The 24,727-nt window shown below is 38.5% G+C and overlaps 1 protein-coding gene across 1 annotated transcript in view; it reads left to right on the forward strand.

Annotated features, from left to right (window-relative positions):
* LOC123662244 (RNA helicase aquarius) overlaps positions 1–22,976 on the forward strand; it is a 110,169-nt gene extending 87,193 nt beyond the window's left edge. The window contains exons 14-27 of the mRNA XM_045597115.1: positions 10,318–10,487; positions 10,971–11,102; positions 11,825–11,962; positions 12,913–13,004; positions 15,138–15,336; positions 16,420–16,603; positions 17,106–17,230; positions 17,319–17,479; positions 17,895–18,162; positions 19,003–19,174; positions 20,065–20,235; positions 20,917–21,114; positions 22,193–22,363; positions 22,748–22,976. Of these exons, the coding sequence (XP_045453071.1) occupies positions 10,318–10,487; positions 10,971–11,102; positions 11,825–11,962; positions 12,913–13,004; positions 15,138–15,336; positions 16,420–16,603; positions 17,106–17,230; positions 17,319–17,479; positions 17,895–18,162; positions 19,003–19,174; positions 20,065–20,235; positions 20,917–21,114; positions 22,193–22,363; positions 22,748–22,900 (2,334 nt within the window). The 3' untranslated portion in view covers positions 22,901–22,976. The remainder of the gene's footprint in view (positions 1–10,317; positions 10,488–10,970; positions 11,103–11,824; positions 11,963–12,912; positions 13,005–15,137; positions 15,337–16,419; positions 16,604–17,105; positions 17,231–17,318; positions 17,480–17,894; positions 18,163–19,002; positions 19,175–20,064; positions 20,236–20,916; positions 21,115–22,192; positions 22,364–22,747) is intronic.
* The last annotated feature ends 1,751 nt before the right edge of the window (positions 22,977–24,727 follow it).

The following is a 24,727-nucleotide window of genomic DNA, read 5'->3' on the forward strand; positions in this document are numbered from 1 at the left end:
TTCAAGGCCGGGCAACTGCTTCATTACTACCGCCAGTGGGAAGAAATGGGAGCTCCAAAGTTTTTACTACAGATAATAAAAGGGTATCGGATACCCTTTCGCAAAAAACCTCCCTTAGTCTTCCCCAGCATCACAAGCGTAGCTTATTGCACTCCAGAATCAGATGCAATGACGGAGATAATAGAAAAGATGAAATCTCAGAGAATTTTAGAAAAAGCTCAGCTCTCCCCAAGTTTCTTGTCCACGATGTTTCTGATAGCAAAGAGCGATGGCTCGAACCGGCCTATATTCAATTTAAAAGCCCTGAACCGATATGTTATAACCGAACCATTCAGATTGATAAATGTATTTCGAATACCAGAGTTCCTGCAACAGAACGATTGGCTGTGCAAAGTGGATCTTTCACATGCTTACTTTCACCTACCTATAAAAGAAAGTCACAGGCGATTTCTTCGGCTGATTTACAAGGGAGAACTGCTACAAATGACTTGCCTTCCCTTCGGCCTAAGTACGGCTCCGAAAGTATTTGCTTCATTGACCAATTGGATTGCTCAAATTCTGAGGCAGAAGGGTCTACGAATAATTGTGTACCTGGACGACTTTTTAATAGTCCATCAGGATCGATCCACGTTACGAATTCACGTACAAATGCTCCTAGACCACCTGCGTTACCTAGGCTGGCAGATAAATCTAGAAAAATGCTCTCTTGTTCCCGAAAAGAGTCTAGTCTTTTTAGGTATCCTTTGGGATCCTTGGAAGAACAAAAAATTCCTTCCAGAAGAAAAAATGAAGAATATAACCAGCAAGATACTTCCTTTGCTGAAAAGCAAACGAGTAAAACTTCGAGAATTACAGAGTGTTGTGGGGCACTTAAACTTTGCAAGTTTTGTTGTGCCCAACGGCAGGTTGCATTTTCGAGAACTCCTAATATTCCTCAACTCTTTACTGAACAAGCCTGCAGTAGCAGCACAGTTACCAGAAAAAGCTATAACAGACCTAAAATGGTGGCTCCAAAATTGTCATCAGTGTTCAGCAATTCACCTACCACCGCCGACCCATTTCATAACGACAGATGCTTCCGATCTAGCCTGGGGAGCACAAATCGACGGACATTCAATATCAGGGACATGGACCGACGAAGAAAAAGCCTTACATTGCAATATCAAGGAGATGCTTGCGGTCCTGAAAGTTCTAGAGAACCAAGGTTACCTACTGCGTTAGTCGACGACGTTACTCCAATGCGACAATCGCACAGTTGTGACTTACTTGCGGAACGAAGGCGGAACCAGATCTGTTCCTCTGTTGGAGCTGACGGCCAGGGTTTTTCACCTAATCAGTCTCAATCAGATTCAACTGTCGGTTTATCACATTCCCGGTCTCTACAACAGCCATGCCGATCATTTATCGAGGCACCGGCTACCGCCGGAGTGGCATCTCCTAGAACATTGCGTAGAAAAGATATTCCGCAAGTTCGGGACACCAGTAGTGGATCTCTTCGCATCTCGTCGGGCGCATGTAGTAGCCAACTATGTGTCACTGGAGATAAACGATACAATAGCCCTATATCACGATGCTTTTTCTCAAGTATGGAACTACAGCCTAGCTTGGATATTTCCACCACCATACATAATTCCGAAAGTCCTGTCTCATTTGAACTCGGCGATCGGAGTGTACCTGATAGTGGTCGCTGGGAACGAGTTTTTTGGCGAGCCGATCTAAAGTCACGAGCGCTGGCAGCTCCGTACACGATATACAAACTGGAACAGAACCTCATAGATACAACGACCAACCTTCCACCTCCCAAAGTCCAGGAGATGACCTTGGAGGTCTGGAAGTGTGGGGGTGGTCAAGGAATTTAATCGAGTGGAGTAAAAATCAAAGGCAACTACTCTTATCTTCCTGGCGTCCTTCAACTCGCAGAACGTATCGAGCAGCCTGGAATAGATGGTTAAGCTGGTCTAAGAAACATAAATTAGATCCTTTTCAACCGGATGGTTCTATATTAGCTAGATTTTTAGCTGACTTGCATATAATTGAGAAATTGTCTTATAACACAATTTTACTACATAAATCCGTAGTTGCTACACTTTGTAATGCGAACCAGCCTACTGACTTAAGTTCTCATACATTAGTTAAACACATTATCAAGTCGATAGCTTTAAAGAAACCAGCTAATCGAAAGCCTCCTATATGGGACATCAACGTGCTAGTTGATTACATGCAGAGTATGCCCATAGATGAAAACAATACTTTCGATACGTCCAGACATACGGCGGCGCTACTGTTGTTATGCTCCGGTAGACGAATTCACGATCTAACATTACTTTCAATAGATTCACAGCATTTAGTCGAAAACAATAATAGTTTAGTGATGTGGCCAATTTTTGGGTCAAAGACGGATAGCTCTGAGCATAGGCAGTCAGGTTGGAGGTTGATTTCTAACTCTGAAAACAAAAAGTTAGATCCAGTTTTTTGGGTTAAACAAACTATGAAACTTCTTGAACCGAAACGTCAAGCTTGCAACTGTACAAATCTTTTCATTAATATCAGAGGCAAACCTAAAGCAGCCTCACGTACCGTAATTGCCGGCTGGTTTAAATCGTTGCTGAAAGAAGCTGGTATATCTGCCTCGGCTGGTAGCGTAAGATCAGCGGTAGCATCTAGAAATTGGGCTGATAATCTTCCTCTAGACGAAATTTTATCACGAGGAAATTGGAAGACATGTAACACATTTGCTCGGTTTTATAAGCGCGAAATCCAACCACAACCAGCTAACAGTAGTGTTACCAGTTTATTTAACCCAATTGACTGATTTTTCTGGTAAAATAATATTGTTTTAATTATTATAATTATTTTTAATGAAAATTACTGAATCACATTACTTTTTAAATACATTGAGTATTTTTTGTTTTGGTTATACATCGATTACAATAATTAAATACCAATTTTAAAGTTTATTTAACTATTAGCTTTCAAAAGAAGAACTTAAAAGATTTATTTTTGTAAAAGTTAATATGGTATAATATAGTATACTTGGTTTTCAATAAATATTTTTTTTATCACACATCCCATTTCGTGAACCTTTCTCTTGTGTTCCTTTTAATTTATGTGGCTATCATTCACATTGGCGTCCACTACCACCAGGCGATAACAAACAAATCTCAAACAAGTAAGCTTCAAATAACGGTCAGGTTTTTAATAGCAGCGTTTTACCTGAAAATAAAACGCTTATTAAATACTTACCTTATTTGAAGCTTACATTTTTAACTCTGCCTGGTGTTTTTCGATCCAATAACGCGAGCGGGCCTCCGACCGTTACATCAAATGTCGTGGCCCTGCCTGGTGGTAGGTGGGGATGTGTGCGAAAGAGACAGACATATAGGGTAGAAAGAGAGGAGGTACAGATATGTACTTTTTTGGATTTTTTTTTTGTCTAATGTAACCCTGAATACTTTTTCTTTAAAGTCTGAACTGAAATTTTAAGTCAATTTCTCTAGCTCGGAAGTAAAATGTCACCATTTGCCAAACCAAAAATTACATACATACATATTTACATTATTATGTATTATTATTACATACGTACATATCTGTAGCAGCAGGGATGAAGAAACCGTCACAGACTGTAGGTTTTCTCTACTTTTTTTTAACGTCTATAATTTTTAAAATACAAGACCTAGATTTTTTTATATTTTTCTGACAACTATTATGACTTAGCCTGTTACCCGATTCCGGCTTGACGTCGAATTCTAATATTTTTATTTAATAATTTATCGTATTTCGAGAACTGTTTTATAGTCTGTGGTTGATTGTTATGCACAGGGCACTTTATTACCCTTCAATAAAGTATAACGTTACTTTAGAATTATAAATAATGATGAATGAATAATACACTAGCTGACCCCGCAAACGTTGTTTTGCAATATAAGTTATTAACCCCCTTAATCTCCTCCCACCCCCCCTCCCCCTATAACTTAGGGGTATGAAACATATATGTTGGCCGATTCTCAGACCTACCCGATATGCACCCAAAATTTCATAAAATTGGTCCAGCCGTTTCGGAGGAGTATTTTAACTAGCATTGTGACACGAGAATTTTATATATAAGACATATAAAAAAATTGTTCCGAAAAAAAAGATAGCAATTTCTAGGCGTCAACTGTCAAAAAAAAAACTGTTGGACAAGGTATACCTTACCGAGACCAACTGCCGTTTGTGTAAAAATAATAAATGAAAGTAAAAAAACGATTTTTTGGTATATACCTAACCTAAATTTATTTAAAATCACAGACTTTAAAATGCAGATTTAATGTTTGCCTGCGACTGCTAATTTAAATACCTAATAATTTGATAAAACAATTATCACTGAATATACATATATTTATTAAATGCAAAGGTTAGTACAAAAGAGAATCAAATTGAATTGTAGACACAATATGCATATCTCAGTACAACTTGAATATTTTTGCGAAGTACGCAGAGCCAGTCTTATATTATCATGAAGAAAACCCGTGTGATTAGTTTGGACGCGACTTAAAATGTAGGCTATACTAGATTTTTCAAGACTTTTCTGTTCGTAATTAAGGACATAGGCAAATGACCTACAAATATAAACATTGCGTAAGAAGACATACATACCTGCGCTCAAGGCGTTCGTCAGTAAAATATTTTTACGATCATAATTATGGGCCCAGTGATGCAATTAATATAAGGGCGTACAAAATATTTTCTATTAAAAAAAAAATTGGTGACTTGTATCAATAAATTAAGTCTAAATTATTTTTAGTTTCTAGGTAAAGCACACAGGCAAGTCTGTTATCGCGGTGTTTGTAGTTAAACTCCTCCGAAACGGTTTGACCGATTCTCATGAAATTTTGTGTGCATATTGAATAGGTCTGAGAATCGAACAACATCTATTTTTCATCCCCCCTAAATGTTAAAGGTAGTTCAGTCTATCCCTAATTTTTTTTTAATTTTTTGATAAATTATTTATTTTATATTTTATTATGATTTGGCGTTAAAAAATACATACAACACTAAATTTTTACCCTTCTACCACCATTTATTGTACCATACAATGAAGCATTGGTAAATCCTAGAAATCAATCCAATGTTGTAAGCATTCTCGATAGGAGAGATGTTGTTGTTATTAGATAAAATTACAATATAATATTTTTAGGAGAAACAAACTTATTTATTTAAAAAAAAAGACAGAAAACCGAACACTTAACTTCTATTTATTACTCATTTTTACAAATATAACAATTATCACAAAAATTAACCTTAACCACTAACTTAATCGAAAATAATGACCGAGAATTACAATTTAAATTAACCAAGCAAACAACCATTACTTTGAATATAAAAATGATCAACGGATTCGTCATGAAACAACGACCTATCGTTTCGAAAGCCGAGAAGCAAATGAGCCCTCTGAACGGGTAGGGACTGCTTTTATAGACGTTGTTGCATGACGTTACAAAACGTATTAGCGGGTAGGGAACTATTTTTATTAACACTGTTGCACGACGTCACGAAACGTATTAAAATAATCGAGATTATGCTAACACGGCCTCTCCTGACCGTGCGCCGTCCCCGGTGCACATTTTCACCACGAGCGCTGGCTAGTCGGTGGACGCTGATAAGGACTCGAGCTCGCCGTCTCCAGGGAGAACTCCTGGGGAAGCAGTAGCGGGAGCCGTCGAAGGCCCAAGCTGAGTATTGGCACAGAGCTGCCTATTCTCTCATACTTCTCAAGTGTGCACGCATAAAACCACTATGCGTTATGTAATCAACGGACAGAGGCAGCATTACACGATACCTACTATGTGATCAACGGACAGAGGCAGTATTACGCAATATCCACTATATGATCAACGGACAGGGGCAGCATTACACGATGCCCACCCACTATATGATCAACGGACAGGGGCAGCAATACACGATGCCCACTATGTGATCAACGGACAGAGGCAGTATTACGCGATATCCACTATGTGATCAACGGACAGAGGCAGTATTACGCGATATCCACTATGTGATCAACGGACAGAGGCAGTATTACGCGATATCCATCATGTGATCCAGGGACAGAGGCAGTATTACGCGATATCCACTATATGATCCAGGGACAGAGGCAGTATTACGCGATATCCACTATGTAATCAACGGAAAGAGGCAGTATTACGCGTTATCCATCATGTGATCCAGGGATAGAGGCAGTATTACGCGATATCCCTTGGGCAGAGGCTGTATTACGCAATACCCATCACACAAAATTTACTTTATCTTACGGGCAGAGGCAGTATTACGCGATACCCACGATGTGATCCAGGGACAGAGGCAGTATTACGCGATATCCCTAGGGCAGAGGCTGTATTACGCAATACCCATCACACAACATTTACTTTACCTTACGGGCAGAGGCAGTATTACGCGATACCCACTATGTGATCCAGGGACAGAGGCAGTATTACGCGATATCGCTTGGGCAGAGGCTGTATTACGCAATACCAATCACACAACATTTACTTTACCTTACGGGCAGAGGCAGTATTACGCGATACCCACAATGTGATCCAGGGACAGAGGCAGTATTACGCGATATCCCTTGGGCAGAGGCAGTATTACGCAATACCCATCACAGAAAGCAGACAGAGGCAGTATTACGCTTGTTTCAAATAACAAAACGGTCATTTTGTTACGTCGTGCCAGCAACGTGCAGGTGCCATCGCACGTGTACAGCTCCGCACCACACCGCACCCATATACGGAGCCACCACACGCATGACTACGCCGACACGCGTGACCACACGTAAAGGCATCTCACATACCACACTATTCATGTACATTGCTGTAAAATACGGCAATTGGTTAGCTTGCTAATTCATGAAAAATATAGCAGTGTAAATATAGTACTGTGTGGCTACGGTACTAAGGAACATAGCCACCCTCTCTCTTTTCGCGGGTGTCGTAAGAGGCGACCAAGGGACAACACAGTTGCGCCACCACCATGGAACCCAAAAAGCCAACCGGTGGCGGGAGAACCATCCAACCGCTGGGCCCGAAATACACAGGCCGAAGATGGGCAGCAGCGCCCCCGGCGTGACAAAGCCAGCCACGCGGCCACGAACCCGCCTGTCCAGCGTGGCGGACCACGGGCAAAACACACGAGTTCACGCCACGCTTGGCGCAAACTTGTGGAGGCCCATGTCCAGCAGTGGACTGTATAACGTTTGCTTACCCGTACTGCTACCATGGAGGTGTATACAAACCGCTATCGAAGAATACGAAGCACGTGTCCGGCGTCTACTCGCCGAGCCACTGAACCATGTGTTCAGAGGCTGCTCGTATCGTCTTACCATAGGAGCCTGCCAACAACTGTCTTGCGACGGTAGGCTTCGGTGACTGAATAAGTGCTTTAATTTTACTAGGTCTCGGCCTCACCTGACCTTGGTGAATTAATCAACCAAGATATTCTACCTGTTACTAAAAATATACACTTCTTGAGGTTAACCGAAGTGGTTAGAACCTCTCGTAAATATTGTAAGCTCTCATCTATTGTGTTAGATAAAATTAAAACATCATCAATATACGTAAGGACCTTCTCATAATCTATCAGGGATATAAGTATTTAAGTTATAATTCTCCGATACACCACTGGAGCCATTAGCCAGACCCTAGGGCATTTTCATAATGTCGCTCTGGTGTGACGAACACGGTTTTACTTATAGGATTATCGTCTGTCTACATCGGAACTTGGTGAAAGCCAGTTACCATATCTAAACTACCGAAGTATTTAAAGTTACCGAATTTATCAATATGGTCATTGATAAGCTGCAAGGGAAACTTTTCTTTAACGGTGATAGCATTAAGCGCATGGTAATCGACGAATATCCTGTCACTTCCATCTTTCTTTTTGATTGTGACTCGCGAATTAAGGGGCACTGAGCAAATTGTTGACAATATTGCATATCTCGTCAACAGATAACTTATAGGGGCGATGAAACACTGGCGTAGGAAAAGTTAATTAATTCCCACACTAACTGTATTAACTGTAGATGTAGCAGTACCCGAAATAAATATGTCAGAAAGCTCCTGAAGAAGATTTATAAGACGTATCGCATCATCGCCTATCAATGGCGTCCTAATGTTCTCAAATACGACTGTCTTTATATAACATACTGACAACGGACTACTAGTTAGTGTTAGTTCACCGTCAATTCGAGTGTATTTTACCCCGTTGCGATTAAGTGCATCAGTGCTAATTAAGATTGAAGCGTTAATACACTCTAACCAAACAACGTACAAATCCACTTCAAGACTAAATTTTGGAAAATCAACAACACTCGTTACATATGATGTCGCCTCGATATCCTGACTTCCTATTCCACGCAACAAACGATATGTAGGTACTCTGTTAAAATTAAAATATTTAACAACAAATTGAGATATGAGATATGAGATAGCTTATCTGTAAAAGTCAGAACGTATGACTGGTTTTTCAGAGAGACGCGTGGTATTAGAAACTGCGACACACAATCATTTAACCACGACCGCGCTTCATCCCATAAACAACTACCCACACGACCTAAACTCGCGACAGAAATTGAACGACGAACGATCATTACTGGTCCATTCGTTTAATCAAGTCTTGGCATCATCCTTAAAACAATTAGCGACTCGCGATAAGCCCTCAAAATCTTCTCTATAACACGTCTACTTCACGTCAACTTCACTATACCACGCTCTAAAATTGTGTACAGCTGGATCAAAATTTGAGACATAACTCTGCGGCTCTCGTGGACGCATCGTTCTCCACTACAGATACGTTACCAGTTTCGTACGTAAGTTTGCAACAAATTTCGTGATGAGTTGACTGTCGATTGCTCGGTAGCAGACAGACGAGTCGTAATCGCATTTATCGTATGATTTTGAACTACTATCACTGCGCGAACGATATCTACCGAAAGTAATGAATACTCACTGCTACTGCGTGATAACCGTTCGCGATTCTCCGAACACAGCCTGCGTGGTCGCAGAGAACGTTCAGTAAGTTGACACGACGCCCACTCGCGACGATTGCACACACCAACCTTTCATCGTCAGATTCACTTCGCGATCTATAACGACGGTGATTTACCCGTGACGGCCTATTGCGCGTTTGTTCGTTCCTTATAGATTTACCGCGGGACTGCCTATTTTCACGGCTAGGAGTCCTGCCTGATCGACTATGTGAACACGAACCGCACGATCGTGAACGCGGCATGACGATTTCAAATTAACGGCTGTTTGCTTATGAAGTGGTGTCGTAAGGAGCAATCCCACTTCTGATTTTAGGAGAAACAAACTTATTTATTTAAAAAAAAGACAGAAAACCGAACACTTAACTTCTATTTATTACTCATTTTTACAAATATAACAATTATCACAAAAATTAACCTTAACCACTAACTTAATCGAAAATAATGACCGAGAATTACAATTTAAATTAACCAAGCAAACAACCATTACTTTGAATATAAAAATGATCAACGGACTCGTCATGAAACAACGACCTATCGTTTCGAAAGCCGAGAAGCAAATGAGCCCTCTGAACGGGTAGGGACTGCTTTTATAGACGTTGTTGCATGACGTTACAAAACGTATTAGCGGGTAGGGAACTATTTTTATTAACACTGTTGCACGACGTCACGAAACGTATTAAAATAATCGAGATTATGCTAACAATATTATTCATTTTTTGCGCGAACTTGTGGAGGCCTATATGACCACCAGTGGAATGCGATATGCTGAAGTGATTATTCTACGTTGTTAGGAAGTCACTAATTGAACTAAAAAGCATCTTTAAAAGGACAGTTGGTCTGTTTGCCGGAGACAGTACTGATGATGCTGATGAATTGGTATAGGCCCGAAGTCCTGTGTATTTCAAAGCCAGCAGTTGGATCATCATCCCGCCATCGGTCGGCTTTTTAAGTTCCAAGGTTGTAGTGGAGCTGTGTTATCCCTTAGTCGCCTCTTACGACACCCACGGGAAGAGAGGGGGTGGTTATATTCTTTGCTGCCTTAACCACACAACAGACACAACATTTTAATTGTTTAGAAATAGCTAACCTACTCGGGAAACTCCATATCACCATATTTTTTCTTCGCAAAAGTGTATATATATTTTTTTTAAACAAATCTTGTTTTGACAACAAGCTCGGAAGCTTAGAACAACATACATTTCGGCGATTTATTTTTCTTTATACTTATTTAAGGTGAACCTGTCAGTGTTTAAGTATGAAATAGTAGTATTATTCTAATTTTGTTTACTTAATAGGACGTCTATGAAACATTCAACATCGTGATGCGCCGGAAACCCAAAGAGAACAACTTCAAGGCAGTACTGGAGACGATACGTGAACTGATGAATACGGAGTGTGTGGTGCCTGACTGGCTACATGACATTGTTCTTGGATATGGAGACCCTGGTCAAGCGCACTACACCAGGTAGACTCAGGATTTTATTTCGTAACATTACTCATTTAACGGATTTGAAAAGTATTGTTTTTAAACTGAACTGGTAAATTCATATACTATATTAGAAAAAAACAGACAGTGAAAATATATAAACAAAATTTTGTCGTTTTATTACTTTCCATATTGATATAAATAAAAACTTACAATGCTACAATTCCTTATTCTATTTACAAACGTAAATAAGAACTTTTTTCTTACATTTCTCATTAAATAGACCAGAAAAATATTTTGTTTGAAATCAAACTGGTAGATTCAAAAAATAATGCATTAAAATAAACTAGACCATTCTTTGAATTCTACATGTAGGCAAATCACAATGTTGTAACATCGTTGCTTGTTCTATTTCCAAAAAAAAAAAAAAAAAAATATATATATATATATATAGAAAAAAACTTAGTAGCGAGAATTAATTGACGCAGAAATAAGTTATAATGGAATGTCGATAACACACAGGATGCCCAACGAGATTCCAACTCTAGACTTCAACGATACATTCCTGGACGTGGAACACTTACGCAACAGTTTTCCCGGACACGAGATTCAAGTCGAAACTGACGATCCCAGGAAACTAGTACGCCCGTTCAAGTAAGTCGAATTTTTATGTACGTAAATTATCATGACGTCTGTAAACGCTGCCAAAATATTTGCGTCATAGTAAAATTGATGGATATTATTAAATACAGGAAAATGTTTCAGATTTGCCTTTCAAAATGTAATTAAGATGAAGGCGTTTACTTCGCTTTACTGTAGTATGTAAACGCTGTAGTCATAGAAAAATGTTTATTTATTCAAACTAATATTTGTTAATAATGACTTTTTACTTTAATTACAATATACATAACGGAAATGTTGAATTAGAAAATGTTGACGATGTATTGACGCGGTGACTATAGCAACTGGCTGACGCGCCAGAGGTAGCGGGTCCGAGCCCCGTATATGATAAAAGTTTGGATAGTCTAGAAGAAATGGATAAACCATAAGTCCTTCATAATATGTTCTACCTTAAAGTTTTGTCGTAGTGTATTTTTGGTGTACGATAAAGTATAAAATAAATAATAGAAATGAAAGTATGAAAACATGATATTTGAACCACTTACCTAGTACCGGTTAACTTTGAAAAAATTAAAGTGGTAAATGTTTTAATAACTTTCATACCTATGTTTGGTTAATGATAATTTAATTGAAAAATAATTTAAATGGAAATAAAACGGGTCTCATAAAAGTAGTGGTCAATAAAATTCGTGTGATGTAACTTATGGACGGCCCCCAAAGTATTTACCTTTAACTTTTTCTTTTTTGTTCATCAGGGTCACGTTCGAGAATGTGGAGCGTAAACAGAAGCTAGGAGACAAAGCGATGGACGAAGATGACAAAAAGAAAGCGATCGTAATCAAACCCCACGTTCAACCGAAGCGGGGACCGTATCTCTACAATGAACCTAAGAAGTAAATTCCTTTCTTCTGGTAGCTTCTAGTAGCTCATATCTTTTATTAACTTTAGATTTAATGACGGCGTAAGGGCATAGCTATTACAGCACTGGCTTTTTGCGGTCATCTCACGGCAAATATTTGTATAAACCTATACAAATACTGCCGTGAGATATATGTGTATAAATAAATAAATAAATAAGCCATATAGATGACGGTGGCAGTTTGGGCCTTTTGTGTTTGTACAAATATATAGTGAATTTGTCTCCGGACCTCCGACACAGAAGTAAATCGTACAGTGGGTTATGTCATCAATTTCAACGTTGTAGTCATTATTTTTAAACATATCAAAAACAGCCGCGCTCTGCATAGCTCTCGCGTTCTCACCATCAGACTAAATAAACTTTATAGCCCTTCTAGGCCCCAAAAAGGCGAAAAAGAGGCTTAGCCTTTATTTAAAACTAACAAGAAGTCTCGGTACTCAAGCCCACCAATTAACGTCGTAGAAGGTCATCGAGACAAAAACAAATAGACATTTCGAAACTAAGTTAAAAATAAACCTGTCTGGTAGTGGCGGGTTAGTGCCTGCACTCTGTATAGGTTTTTAGTCTGTCCGTTAATATCCGTCACTACTCGATTAGTAAAACAAACAATTGTCTGAATGTAAACTTTTAAAAAAATTATTATAAATACAAGATGGCCTATATGATAAAAGATACATTGACGTGTTATTTCTTTTTGTTATATTCAACAGACCAAAATTTTGCTTAGTAAGTAGGCTATATCAAACTAAAAGAATTATCATAGTTCGATCAAGATATAAGAAAATTCCTCCCCTTTTCTCTTTCTTTCTTTGTACATTTTCTTACCTCTGGTACTATAGTGTCCTATGTCTAAAGGTCGTCTGGACGTAATAGCTCTTTCCGAATAAATCAATATATTTTTTTATATAAATTTTTTGTTTTTAGAAATAACATAATGTTCACACCGACACAAGTTGAAGCTATTCGGTCAGGAATGCAACCAGGACTAACGCTAGTCGTCGGTCCACCGGGAACAGGTACGATAATTTTTTTTTTATTTTATCATTTTCATTTAAAACTAAGATAGGCAGTAATATTTTTTTTTTTTTGATAATTAACTCTAATTTTACCTATTAAATACTATATCTTTAATTTAGCACATATGTATTCTTAATTAGATGCCATCCATAAATTACGTCACACGTTAAGTAGGGTGTCGACGAAGTGTGACATTGTGACGTTAATATATTAATTGTATTAAAACGTCATATTTACACTACACACACCTAATTACGATTAACTTAAAAAAGTTTAATTGTTTAAAAGTATTTAAGTTTTAATTGTTTTGTTTGCGATTCCTGTTAGAAGCTGGCCGATATTTTCATAATTTTTTACAAATTTCACATCTATGTTTTGTTGATGTTAATTTTATTAAAAAATAATTTAAAGCAAATAAAAATAATGTGACTGTGATGCTGTGATAAGGACGTGAGAGGGGTCAAATAACCATGAAATTCGCGTGAAGTTATTTATGAATGTTTCTTTACGTCTGCGACAGTAAAACATTTATCTAGCTAATAAAAGTTATAATAACGGTTAATTAGAAGTATTTATTGCTATATTTTATTTGATTCCTCCAATAGTTACAGAAAAAGATATAATGTAATACCGCCGGTATTGCTATTGTGATTTTGTGTAGCGATGACATCTAATATATCAGACACGCCTTGATGACAGTATCTAGTAAATATTTAATGCATTATCGGTATAACATTAACTAACAAAATACACTGCAACTAATAAAACTTACTAAATGAAAAAGTAATGTAAATAAATTATAATCAATCCGTACTTAGGTCAAGAGAGAAAATTCTTTTATTAATGAATTAATGTTTGAAAAATAATAATATATTAACATCAAGTGTCATCAAGTATATCTTTCCATCGTGGAGAATACGTAAAGCTGTCGGTTCCGATTGCTATCATAACCCCAGTTGATATACTGGTGTTGATATATTGTGGTTTTTACCGGGAACAAAATCATCATTAATAACAATCATAATACCATTGGAGCTAACGGAACGTGTTGTAACGACATTTTTAAATGTTTACTATTAGTCCCATATATAATATGAAGATATATGTAACATGAATTGCAGAATAATTGAACGCGTATAACTTTCGAACGACTATACTAAAATGTAATACTTCAGGTTTTTTTGTTTTCGTTATTGTCAGCACAATGTATGAAATAGCTTTTTTATAATTTGCATTGAATGACACTTGATTTTAGTACAGTATTTTTTTTATTAATTGGAAAAAAAATACGTATGAGGAAAAATCTTAATTTTTTTTTTATGCTACTACTTCACTTTGAAATCGGAACGTTCAAGTAGCATTATCATAACTTGCTTGTAAAATTTACATTTATATAACAGATTTATTACAACGAATATTTTAGATATTTTATGTCACTATGGCAGTTTTCACCCACGTTTTATTTACTATTATAAGCCGAAGCGTCATATTGTATCCGTAATATTTTTGTTTATATAGTAGTAATGACGAAAGAATTATAGGAATTAGTTTTTTAACGAGTCTTAGAATATATTAGATTTGAAATAAACAAACATTTTCTATTTGTGTATATGTTGATAAGTTTATAATCAAACTGTTTCACTGGAGGCACGACAGATTAACATTTGTGTTTTGACTAATATAATAAACTAGCTGTACCCTGCGCATGTTGCTGCGCTTTTTTTTATTTAATTTTTTTTGGTCGTACCAACCCAGAAACCTATGTGCGCTCATGCACAACACTGCTGAAGATCATGACCATGACATGATCAAATGCATAGCATACGATTCTATAAAGGACATACAGACAAACATTCATTTTTATATATGTATAGGTATTATTACTAGCTTATTAGCGCAGTTTGCAGTGACCCTGATATCTGCTCCGCAGCTTGTTTGTTAGGGGTAACACAAAAACTACGCGTCAAAACTCCCTTAATTTAAAGAGCTTTCGAATAATCATCAAATGGGTTCACCCAGTAAAAGTTATGAGGTAACAATAAAATTAAGAACCTTCCAAACTTGAGAACTCATTGGCATTAAGTTTTTTTTTTTTTTTTTGTGTAACCATATACGAATTGAAACATTTTTAGGTAAAACCGACGTAGCCGTACAGATAATATCTAATCTTTACCACAACTTCCCGTGGGAGCGCACGCTGGTGGTGACGCACAGTAACCAAGCTCTCAACCAACTGTTCGAGAAGGTTGCGGAACTTGATGTGGATGAGAGACATCTTCTCCGTCTCGGTCATGGAGAGGAAGCTCTGCAGACGGATAAAGATTTTTCAAGGTTTGTATAATATATGCCGATCATTTTGAATACATTTATGTCTAGACTTTTTGGTAATTTGTGGTTTGAATAAAGCCAGAAAACAGAGAGAGTACTGTGTACAGATTCCAAAAGATGGCGCTTGCGAATATTGAAACTAAGAAATCTGAGTGTCAATAATTTATAATATAAGAGCATGTATGGACTTTGTTACGTGTTGGCTTATCTTTATTTAAAAACGAAAAAATTATATTAAAATAATTATGTTGCTACCAACTATGAAGATTGCTTTGTCAAAAAAAAATGTATATTTGTTTATATTTGAGAATGATACACGACAAGGCCAGCCCTGCAGTCACCAACCCGCCTGCCCAGCATGGTAACTATGGGCAACACACATGATATCACGCCACTTTTGTTGCGAACTTGTGGAGGCCTATGTCCAACAGTGAACTGTTATGGCTGAAATGATGATGATGATGATGAGAATGATATCAGAGTTACAAAAATAGTTCATACAAACTAATAAAGGCAACCTCCACAATTTTAATCGGATTAAATAAACATGGTGATATCCTATTTTCCCAATCTGCAGAGCATGCTGCTATAAACACAGCTTTTTACACTTAGAAAGTTGCGGTACAAAAACCTAACCTTTTTTTTTTTACGTGGGGAAAATCCATCATGGATACCCTCCAGCACGGGGGTGCCAGAGGGTTATGTCAGACTCCTACTGACTAAAAAACCACCACGCGTGAGCAGTCGTCCGCCTGGGTGGGGTGAGATGGGGTCGCGTTAGCATTCGCCATCTCACCACAAAAACCTTACCCTCCCCCAGGGCTCTGGCTCCACAGAAACACAATACTACTTGACAGCAGTATTATTTGATCGGGATCTTCTGTGGCGAGGTACTTTGCCTGTCCGGCAGCTCGAAATTTGAGCAAGATTTATGCTGCTATAGTCTATCATCAATTTTAGCGCATTTTAGCAAAATCTACTTGAACCATAAATGTGCATAATTTTACCTCAAAATGTTGCGTATTTTAAGAAAATTTTCTTCCATATGTTAATATTCGAGTATTTTACCCTAATTATCGTTACCAGATACGGTCGAGTGAACTACGTCCTAGCTAAACGCATGGAACTGCTGGAGCAAGTAGGTCGCCTCCAAAACACGTTGAATGTGACCGCCGACGCGAGCGCCACTTGCGAACTGGCGCACCACTTTTACGTTTACCACGTGAAACCTCGCTGGCAGTATTTCATACACCAGTGCAACAAGAAAGAGGTAACTTACCTTTATTTATTTATGTGTGTAAAGATTGCTTATAGACCTATTGAATATACTATCAAGCAAACAATAATTTATGGTATTTTTATATATAATTATATATAATTATAAGTAAAACTTAACTGCATTGAGGCAAAGGTCACAATAAGGATATTTAAAAGCTTAAATTTTTTTAACAAAAGCCGTTTTTAGATTAAGATAGTTCCAGAATCTCTAAATGTCAGTCGATATTGACATTGCTATATTGTGTATCTCAATTAGGTTTTGATAGCAATGAATTTTCTCAGTTGAGAATATTCTAGGAGATTGTAAACCTATGTTTAAAACAAACTGTATGGCATTGTTATGTGCCTACAGTTATAGTTAGTACTTTGAGCGAAGTTATTTTACCATTATCAACAGAAGTTACTGCTACCTATAGTAAAAAAAAAAAAAAATACCATAAAAGAGAATATCTATATGAAATATTATCATTACACACTATTTAAATATTTTTCAGCATCAAACGCCAGATTTGGTACAAAAGAATTTTCCGTTCCACGATTTTTTCGATGACGCGCCAAAGCCATTGTTCCACGGGAAGTCATTCAAAGAAGATTTTGACGTAGCAGAGAGCTGTTTCCGGTACTTTATTTATCTTTTTCCAAAAAACTATTTTTTTACAAGTAATGTATAAATAAAAAGTTTAAAATAAAAACGTCTTTATTATCAGGTATTTAGAACACATCTTCGATGAATTGGAAGAGTTCCGCGCCTTTGAACTGCTTCGATCCGGACTGGATCGGTCAAAATATTTATTGGTTAAGGAAGCGAAGATCATCGCTATGACTTGTACTCACGCTGCTTTAAAACGATCTGAATTAGTACAAATGGGTATATTTCACACTTTCATATATATACTAGCTGACCCCGCAAACGTTGTTTTGCCATATATGTTATTAACCCCCTTAATCCCTCCCCCTTATAACTTAGGGGTATAAAAAATAGATGTTGGCCGATTCTCAGTACCTACCCGATAAGCACACAAAATTTCATAAAAATCAGTTTAACCGTTTCGGAGGAGTATTGTAACTTACATTGTGACCCGAGAATTCTATGATATATAAGATTTCTAGGGCGATTTAAAAAATAAAATAAAATATATAACAATATTTTACTCAACTTCTTTGATCATATTTTTCTTTAGAAATAGTTTTAACACACACCTTTCTTGATTATAAAGAATTAAGCCAATCAATTATAATTCCAAAATTTTGTGATAGAATATTAATCTACACCCTGTACTCAGGTTTCAAATACGACAACATTCTCATGGAAGAATCTGCTCAAATCCTCGAAATCGAAACGTTTATCCCACTTCTGCTGCAAAACCCTCAAGACGGACGCTCTCGTCTAAAACGCTGGATCATGATCGGTGATCATCACCAGCTACCGCCAGTTGTGAAGAACATGGCCTTCCAGAAGTACTGCAACATGGAACAGAGTCTGTTCACTAGAATGGTGAGACTCGGAGTCCCGTACGTTGAATTGGACGCTCAAGGACGTGCTAGACCCAGGTAAGAAATTCTGACTTATAATAGTTGTAGGTATATCATTGTAATAGGCGTATGGTATACCACTTATCGGTAGCTCCTAAGTTATATCGGATCTAATATTTCAAAATAAAATTAATTACTCTGTAAAAATACATTTCCATGAATAATTCGCATGTAATTTGATAATCTAGATCCACTCTACTCTTAATCCTAGACTTAGAATTCGCCTTATCGTCAAACTTCAAAGAATCGCTCGCTTAGTTATCCATAATAGTCAGAGTGTATATATATCCATAGAAGCCTCTTCCAGCGATAAAACATTAAAAATGTCTGTTCAGTTATGACTAGGATACAAGTCTGACTTATTTATATGAATTTTCTGATTTAATAGCGACTCAACATATCATTGACGAGAATGCTGATGTGTTGAATTCTAACATTAATTTTAGTTAAAAATATATTTCTATTTTTAATATTACTAAAATAAAATAAAATATAAATGATAGTCACTGTGACTTGAGCTAATTCACATAAATACAAGAGAAGATTAGTTTTGTTTCCACGATTTTGATTACCTTTAAAATATATAAAACTAGCCGAACCTTTTTAATTTAAATTTTTCTAATTTTGCACTATTTTTCCTAAGTTTAAAAAAATTGGCGAATTGATTCTGACATTTCTTGTGTTTCGCGCGTAAACAACACATTTAGTGATATGTGTTTATGTTTAATGATGATTCAACTACGAACTAATGTGCTTCATCTCAGGTTCGCGTCTGGAACGTGACTTCTTTTACTATGTAATTATACATTTTAAACCGACTTCGAAGAAATTACAACGAATTTTCTGATTATTCAACAGTATTTGCAACCTGTACCGCTGGAGGTACCGTAATCTCGGCGATTTGGCTCACGTCTGTCGCCTGCCTGAATACCGTGCAGCTAACGCAGGCATGCGATATGACTTCCAACTAATTAACGTCGACGATTTCAACGGCGCAGGGGAAACCGAACCTAGCCCGTATTTCTATCAGGTAATCTAAATATCTAATTATTTTTATATATCACTAGAGTGACCGTAAGCTGCCCGCCCAATCGTAAGCGAATACCATAGCTTATGGATGCCTGCAACATCAAAACCATTGGCAACGAGTTGCCGACTCTACCTCGAAACCTCCTCGCGAGCTCTAGCTACTTTTGTTTGTACTACTAGCTTGTTTTTAATTTTCTGTTTTGCCTTTTGATAACCCTACTCTTTTTATTTTAAAATCTCCTCTACCCCAAGGTTGTCTGGAAGAAATCGCTTACCTAGCGATAAGACCGCCTTTGTGCATAATATTGTTTTGCAAATTTTATTTTTTAAAGATATATGTTATGTTAGCTTGTAATATGCACAATAAAGTATATTTCTTCTTCTTCTTCTACTTTTTTCACCTCTAGGACGTAACGCTACTTTATTGTGAAAGCAGTATTATTTAACTCTGATCTTCTGTAAGGTTGTTATACTTTGCTAGCCGCATTGCTCAAAAATTAACATAATATGCTTGCCTTGCTTTATCGTCAAGTTTTGGCAGGTTTTCCCTTACAGTTATGATATATATGAAATACCAAAGTATATTAAAAGGCCATGAGCAAATAGCTGTCGGTTTTAAGTTTCATAAACTAGAAAAATGTCTCTGTCTAACTCTAAATCATTTTGTTTTGTCTATTGGGGCTCTATTCCGCTGAGTAACAGATGTGTTTATTTCTTTTATGTAAAAGATATCTCAGTCGAATTTTTTAGTCCTGAGGTACGTTCCTATCGATATCATTTTGTACACAGTATTATTCTTTAGTATGATCTGATGTCACCTGGCAAATTGTACCTCACGATATTTATTAATATGCTTATGGGAATTTAAATTAAATTTGGAATTTGTTACAGAATTTAGCAGAAGCAGAGTACGTGGTCGCGGTTTTCATGTACATGAGACTTATCGGATGGCCCGCGGAGAAAATCTCCATACTTACGACCTACAACGGACAGAAACATCTCATTCGAGATGTCATCAACAAGCGTTGTGCCGACAACCCTCTGATCGGACGGCCGCATAAAGTAATTTCAATAATTATATTATTATTATTTCTTTTACAAATTCTCTCATATAAAATAACCTGTTCCTCCGGAATTTCATGAAAATATAATTTTTATTAAATTTTCTGTTTGTCCTTACAATAACGAATATAAAAAAAAAAGAATTATTGTAGTAGTTTGGAAGCTATGCACGTACATACATTTCAGATTATAGGACATTTGTATTTTATCCGCGTCGCTTTGCAAATTTGCAGCAGCAAAACAAATTGAGCGCCATGTATTTTAAGATTATGATTTGCATACAATACAATAATCAGAAATATACCAACATTTTCGCTAGTTCTAAAATTGGATGAAGTATTACAAGGACCTTTTTTTTTCAACAACACACACGGTCGTTTGTTCCTAAAGTAAGCAACTTAATGCTTGTGTTTTAGGTAACTGCCGATTGGTACTGGACTACATATATGTATATATACATATGTATATATGTATATATACATATGTATATATGTATATATATATGTAGTCCAGTACCAATCGGTAGCCTATATATATATATATATTACATCCAGACTCGGGGTGGGTGAAATCAAACCCACAACCCCTGGAGTAGAAAGCAAAGTCACTACAAACTGCGCCAGTGGGCTAGTCAAATCAATATTCGTGAGACAAAGTTGCAAAAAGTAACTTTTTATACAGGTGACCACAGTGGACAAATACCAAGGTCAACAGAACGACATCGCTCTGATATCGCTCGTGAGGACGAAGGCAGTGGGCCACGTAAGAGATCTGCGACGTCTTATCGTCGCTGCTTCGAGAGCTCGCCTCGGACTCTATATCTTCGCCAGAGCCAATCTCTTCCGGAACTGCTTTGAACTGCAACCTACGTTCAACCAGGTAAAGACTATTCATATTTATTACTTAGTTATTTATAAGTATGGCCATATGATATATAATAAACATATAATAACATACAATACAAATACGTATCACAGATAAAAGAAACACGTTCGGTACATACCAAAAAACGATGTACCTGACACTCATTAGAGAAAAAGGATCACGAAATAATATAAAATAAACTTTACAAGCACTTACATAGTTTATATAGAAATATTAATGAATGAACAATCCACGTGGACGAAACCTAAGGGTATAAATTATGGTCTATTCGCGGTAAGAGAACAATGACTCTTCAGTGCAGGTAAAGGCGTACACACGCTTGGTTGAAATTTCAAACAATAATCTTACCGCAAATTTTTATATTATTAAGTATTAATATTAAAATGTACTGTGTGGCTACGGTACTGAAGAATATAGCCACCCCCTCTCTTTCCGTGGGTGTCGTAAGAGGCGACTAAGGGATAACACAGCTCCGCTACCACCTTGGAACTTAAAAAGCCGACCGGTGGCGGGATAAACATCCGATTGCTGGCTTTGAAATACACAGGCCGAAGATGGGCAGCAGCGTCTTCGGTGCGACAAAGCCAGCCCTGCGGTCACCAACCCGCCTGCCCAGTGTGGTGACTATGGGCAAAACACATGAATTCGCGCTATTTTTGGTGTTAACTTGTGGAGGCCTATTAAATGATTTTGGAGGTCCATGTATCTACAACTGTACGATGTAGGAGAAGGATCAGAGCTTAATCCACCACGCTGCTCCAATGCTGGTTGGCGGATATATTCCCTACTATGAGTAGAGATCGCTATCAGATGTACACGATAACAACCGGGACCGACGGCTTAACGTGCTCTCTGAGGGACGGTGGGGAGACCCACAAGGACTGCACAAACACCCAGACCACGGCAACCACCTGTATGGCCAATACAAATGTTTGTCATGTGCGGAGATCGAACCCGCAACCGCCAGCGCAACAGGTCCAATCCATGGCTGTGACCGTTGTGCCAATGCGGCGTCTGTTGGCGCTTTTTTCTTAGCAATTTAAAAAGCAAAGTGTTGGGTGGTGGTCCCCAGCTGGTGGAGCGCTCGCTGGAGCTGGAGCTGGTGCCGGGCGAGCGCTGGCCGGCGCAGCGCGGCGCGGGCGCGCCCGTGCCCGCCGAGCTGCGCCTGCGCGTGCGCGACATGCCGCACATGGCGCGCTTCGTGTACGACCTGTACCTCGACCTCGTGCGCCGCCCCGACCAGGTCATTATCATTTTATTGTTCATTATAGCCGTGCTCACGCGTTCATTAGATGGTTTATGCAGAACTGCTTTTCGAAATTAGCTCGTGTATAAAGAAAAAATATAATTTAAAAAAGTTCTAGGATTTTTTTTTTCGTTGAACGTGATCTTTAACACCTACAGGACGCCCCATTCAAATGACAGCAGTCGAACACCTTATGTATGATACAAAGATTTTGAAGATTTTTTCGACTATTTACCACGATCGTTGAGCCTATAAAAAAAAATCGATAATTATATTATTAAAAAAACTTACAGTCTCACAGAATGCACTATTAGGTATGTAAGATCCTTTGCAACGTCAGCGGTTATTACGCTTAACTTTAACATCTGTATCACAACGCAGAGCCAGCCATCGTGGAGCGCGCCGGGCACCGTGGAGCAGAGCGAGCCGCAGGGCTTCGTGCCGGCGCACCCGGGGGCGGAGGACTACGACGACCTGCCCGCGACCTTCCAGCCCACAGACATCGTCAACGAGGTCGAGGAGCCCAACTCGTAACTCAATACTGAGGATACATGTAGCTGGGCCATAATAGAATAAGAGTAATAATTAAATAAATAAAAAATGATTTCTCTCTTGGATTTTTATTTAATTTTGATAAAACCAAAATTGTATATTGTGTAATGTACGTATATTACCATGCGTATTTTTTATAGTGCCAATGTATTTTATGGGAAACCCCTTACATAAAGAACAAAGGATGGATCAACAACCTAGGTAATTTCCCCTACAAATTACGAAATATGAAATAAATAATAGCATAGACATATTAGCGATTCACAGGGATCTCGCAGATGGCTCGACTATTGTATTGTTACTAGTGCAGCTCGGCATTCTGTACTTAATGCATCTGTTTCCCTGTGCGTTATGCACAATATGTTTACATCACTTCAGCCTATCGGAGTCCACTGCTGGACATAGGCCTCCACAAGCGCCAAAAATGGCATGAACTCACGTGTGTTGCCCGTAGTCACCACGCTGGGCGGGCAGGTTGGTGACCGCAGGGCTGGCTTTCTCGCACCGAAGATTCTGCTGCCCGTCTTCGGCCCGTGTATTTTAAAGCCAGCAGTTGGATGGTTATCCCACCATTGGTCGGCTTTTTAAGTTCCAAGGTGGTAGTGGAACTGTTTTATCCCTTAGTCGACTCTTACGACACCCACGGGAAGAGAGGGGGTGGCTATATTCTTTATTGCCGTAACCACACAGCAGTCAATATGTCTACCTTTAATAAATATTTTTGGTTTTAGCTTGACATAGAATATTTTGGGAAATTTTTACGAAAATTGGTCGATTTAAACGATGGAAAGTGTTAGATAAGATTATTCTTAGACAGTACTTGGGTGGATTGGTAGATCTGTTAAACGCTATAGACTTGAGGAAAGCATCCCTTACGTGATGGTAAGGCAAGGTTTTTAAAAGGTCCTTCTGAGAGCCAACCAAAAGGCCTTTCTCAGAGCCAACAGAAGGTCCTTCCTCAGGGCCAATCGGAGGAACAATAGGTTGTTGTCATGTGGGTGTTGGGTCTGACATGGACCTCGGCGTTGCCGTGACTGGAAAAGGCTCTTTTCAGGGCCGTCCTGAGGATTCTGAAATGAACAATTCACACTGCAGTGTAATCTCAGAGGCACGCAAGCGGCTGTCTTCTTCATTTTTCGTGCCTTCGTACGGCTAGGTGCCAGAAAAGGAGACCGAAGAGATAACGGCTGTAAAAGTTAACAAAGCAAGGAGAGAAAGGGCAACGGCTACTATGTTTAGCCTTTCCCCTGAGAAGTTGCTTAAACCTGCTCCGGGCCATCAGACGAGGACCTGGAGGATATACTGCGTGGTAGACAGTATAGACTCGGGAGTGTTGTTGTCACTGACGACAAAATTACGGACGACAACGAGTCCGATTTCGTTGCGAGGGCTGCCGACGTCAGCACGCTAAGCCCTCAGGAGCTAAGGGCGTATGCAGGCGAGGGCCTTGCCTGCGCGTTGGAGATTGCCGAAAAATCTGGCAACCTCAAGGGTGAATTTGTGGCGTGCTTGAAAAGGTCTGCGTCAGCCCTGAGGGAGGACGTGGACGCTCTAGCGGACAGGAGCAAGGCGGAAGAGGCGAGGATACGAGACTAATGATAGAAAATCACCGCCTCAAATTCAAAATGGAGTTTTCCAAGGCGTAAGTGAAATTGCCACGACGCAGATTCACCAATACCAAGTTGGATGCAGCTGCGGCTACTACCGCCGCCGCCTGCGACGCCGTTACCAGAACGTTGACACCACCCGCAACTTTGATGGGGGTGGAGCTTGTAGAGGAGCTGAAGCCATCATTGATCTGCATGCTCA

Source organism: Melitaea cinxia, chromosome 18 (genome assembly GCF_905220565.1).
Source record: "Melitaea cinxia chromosome 18, ilMelCinx1.1, whole genome shotgun sequence".
In the NCBI taxonomy this organism is placed as follows: Eukaryota; Metazoa; Arthropoda; class Insecta; order Lepidoptera; family Nymphalidae; genus Melitaea; species Melitaea cinxia.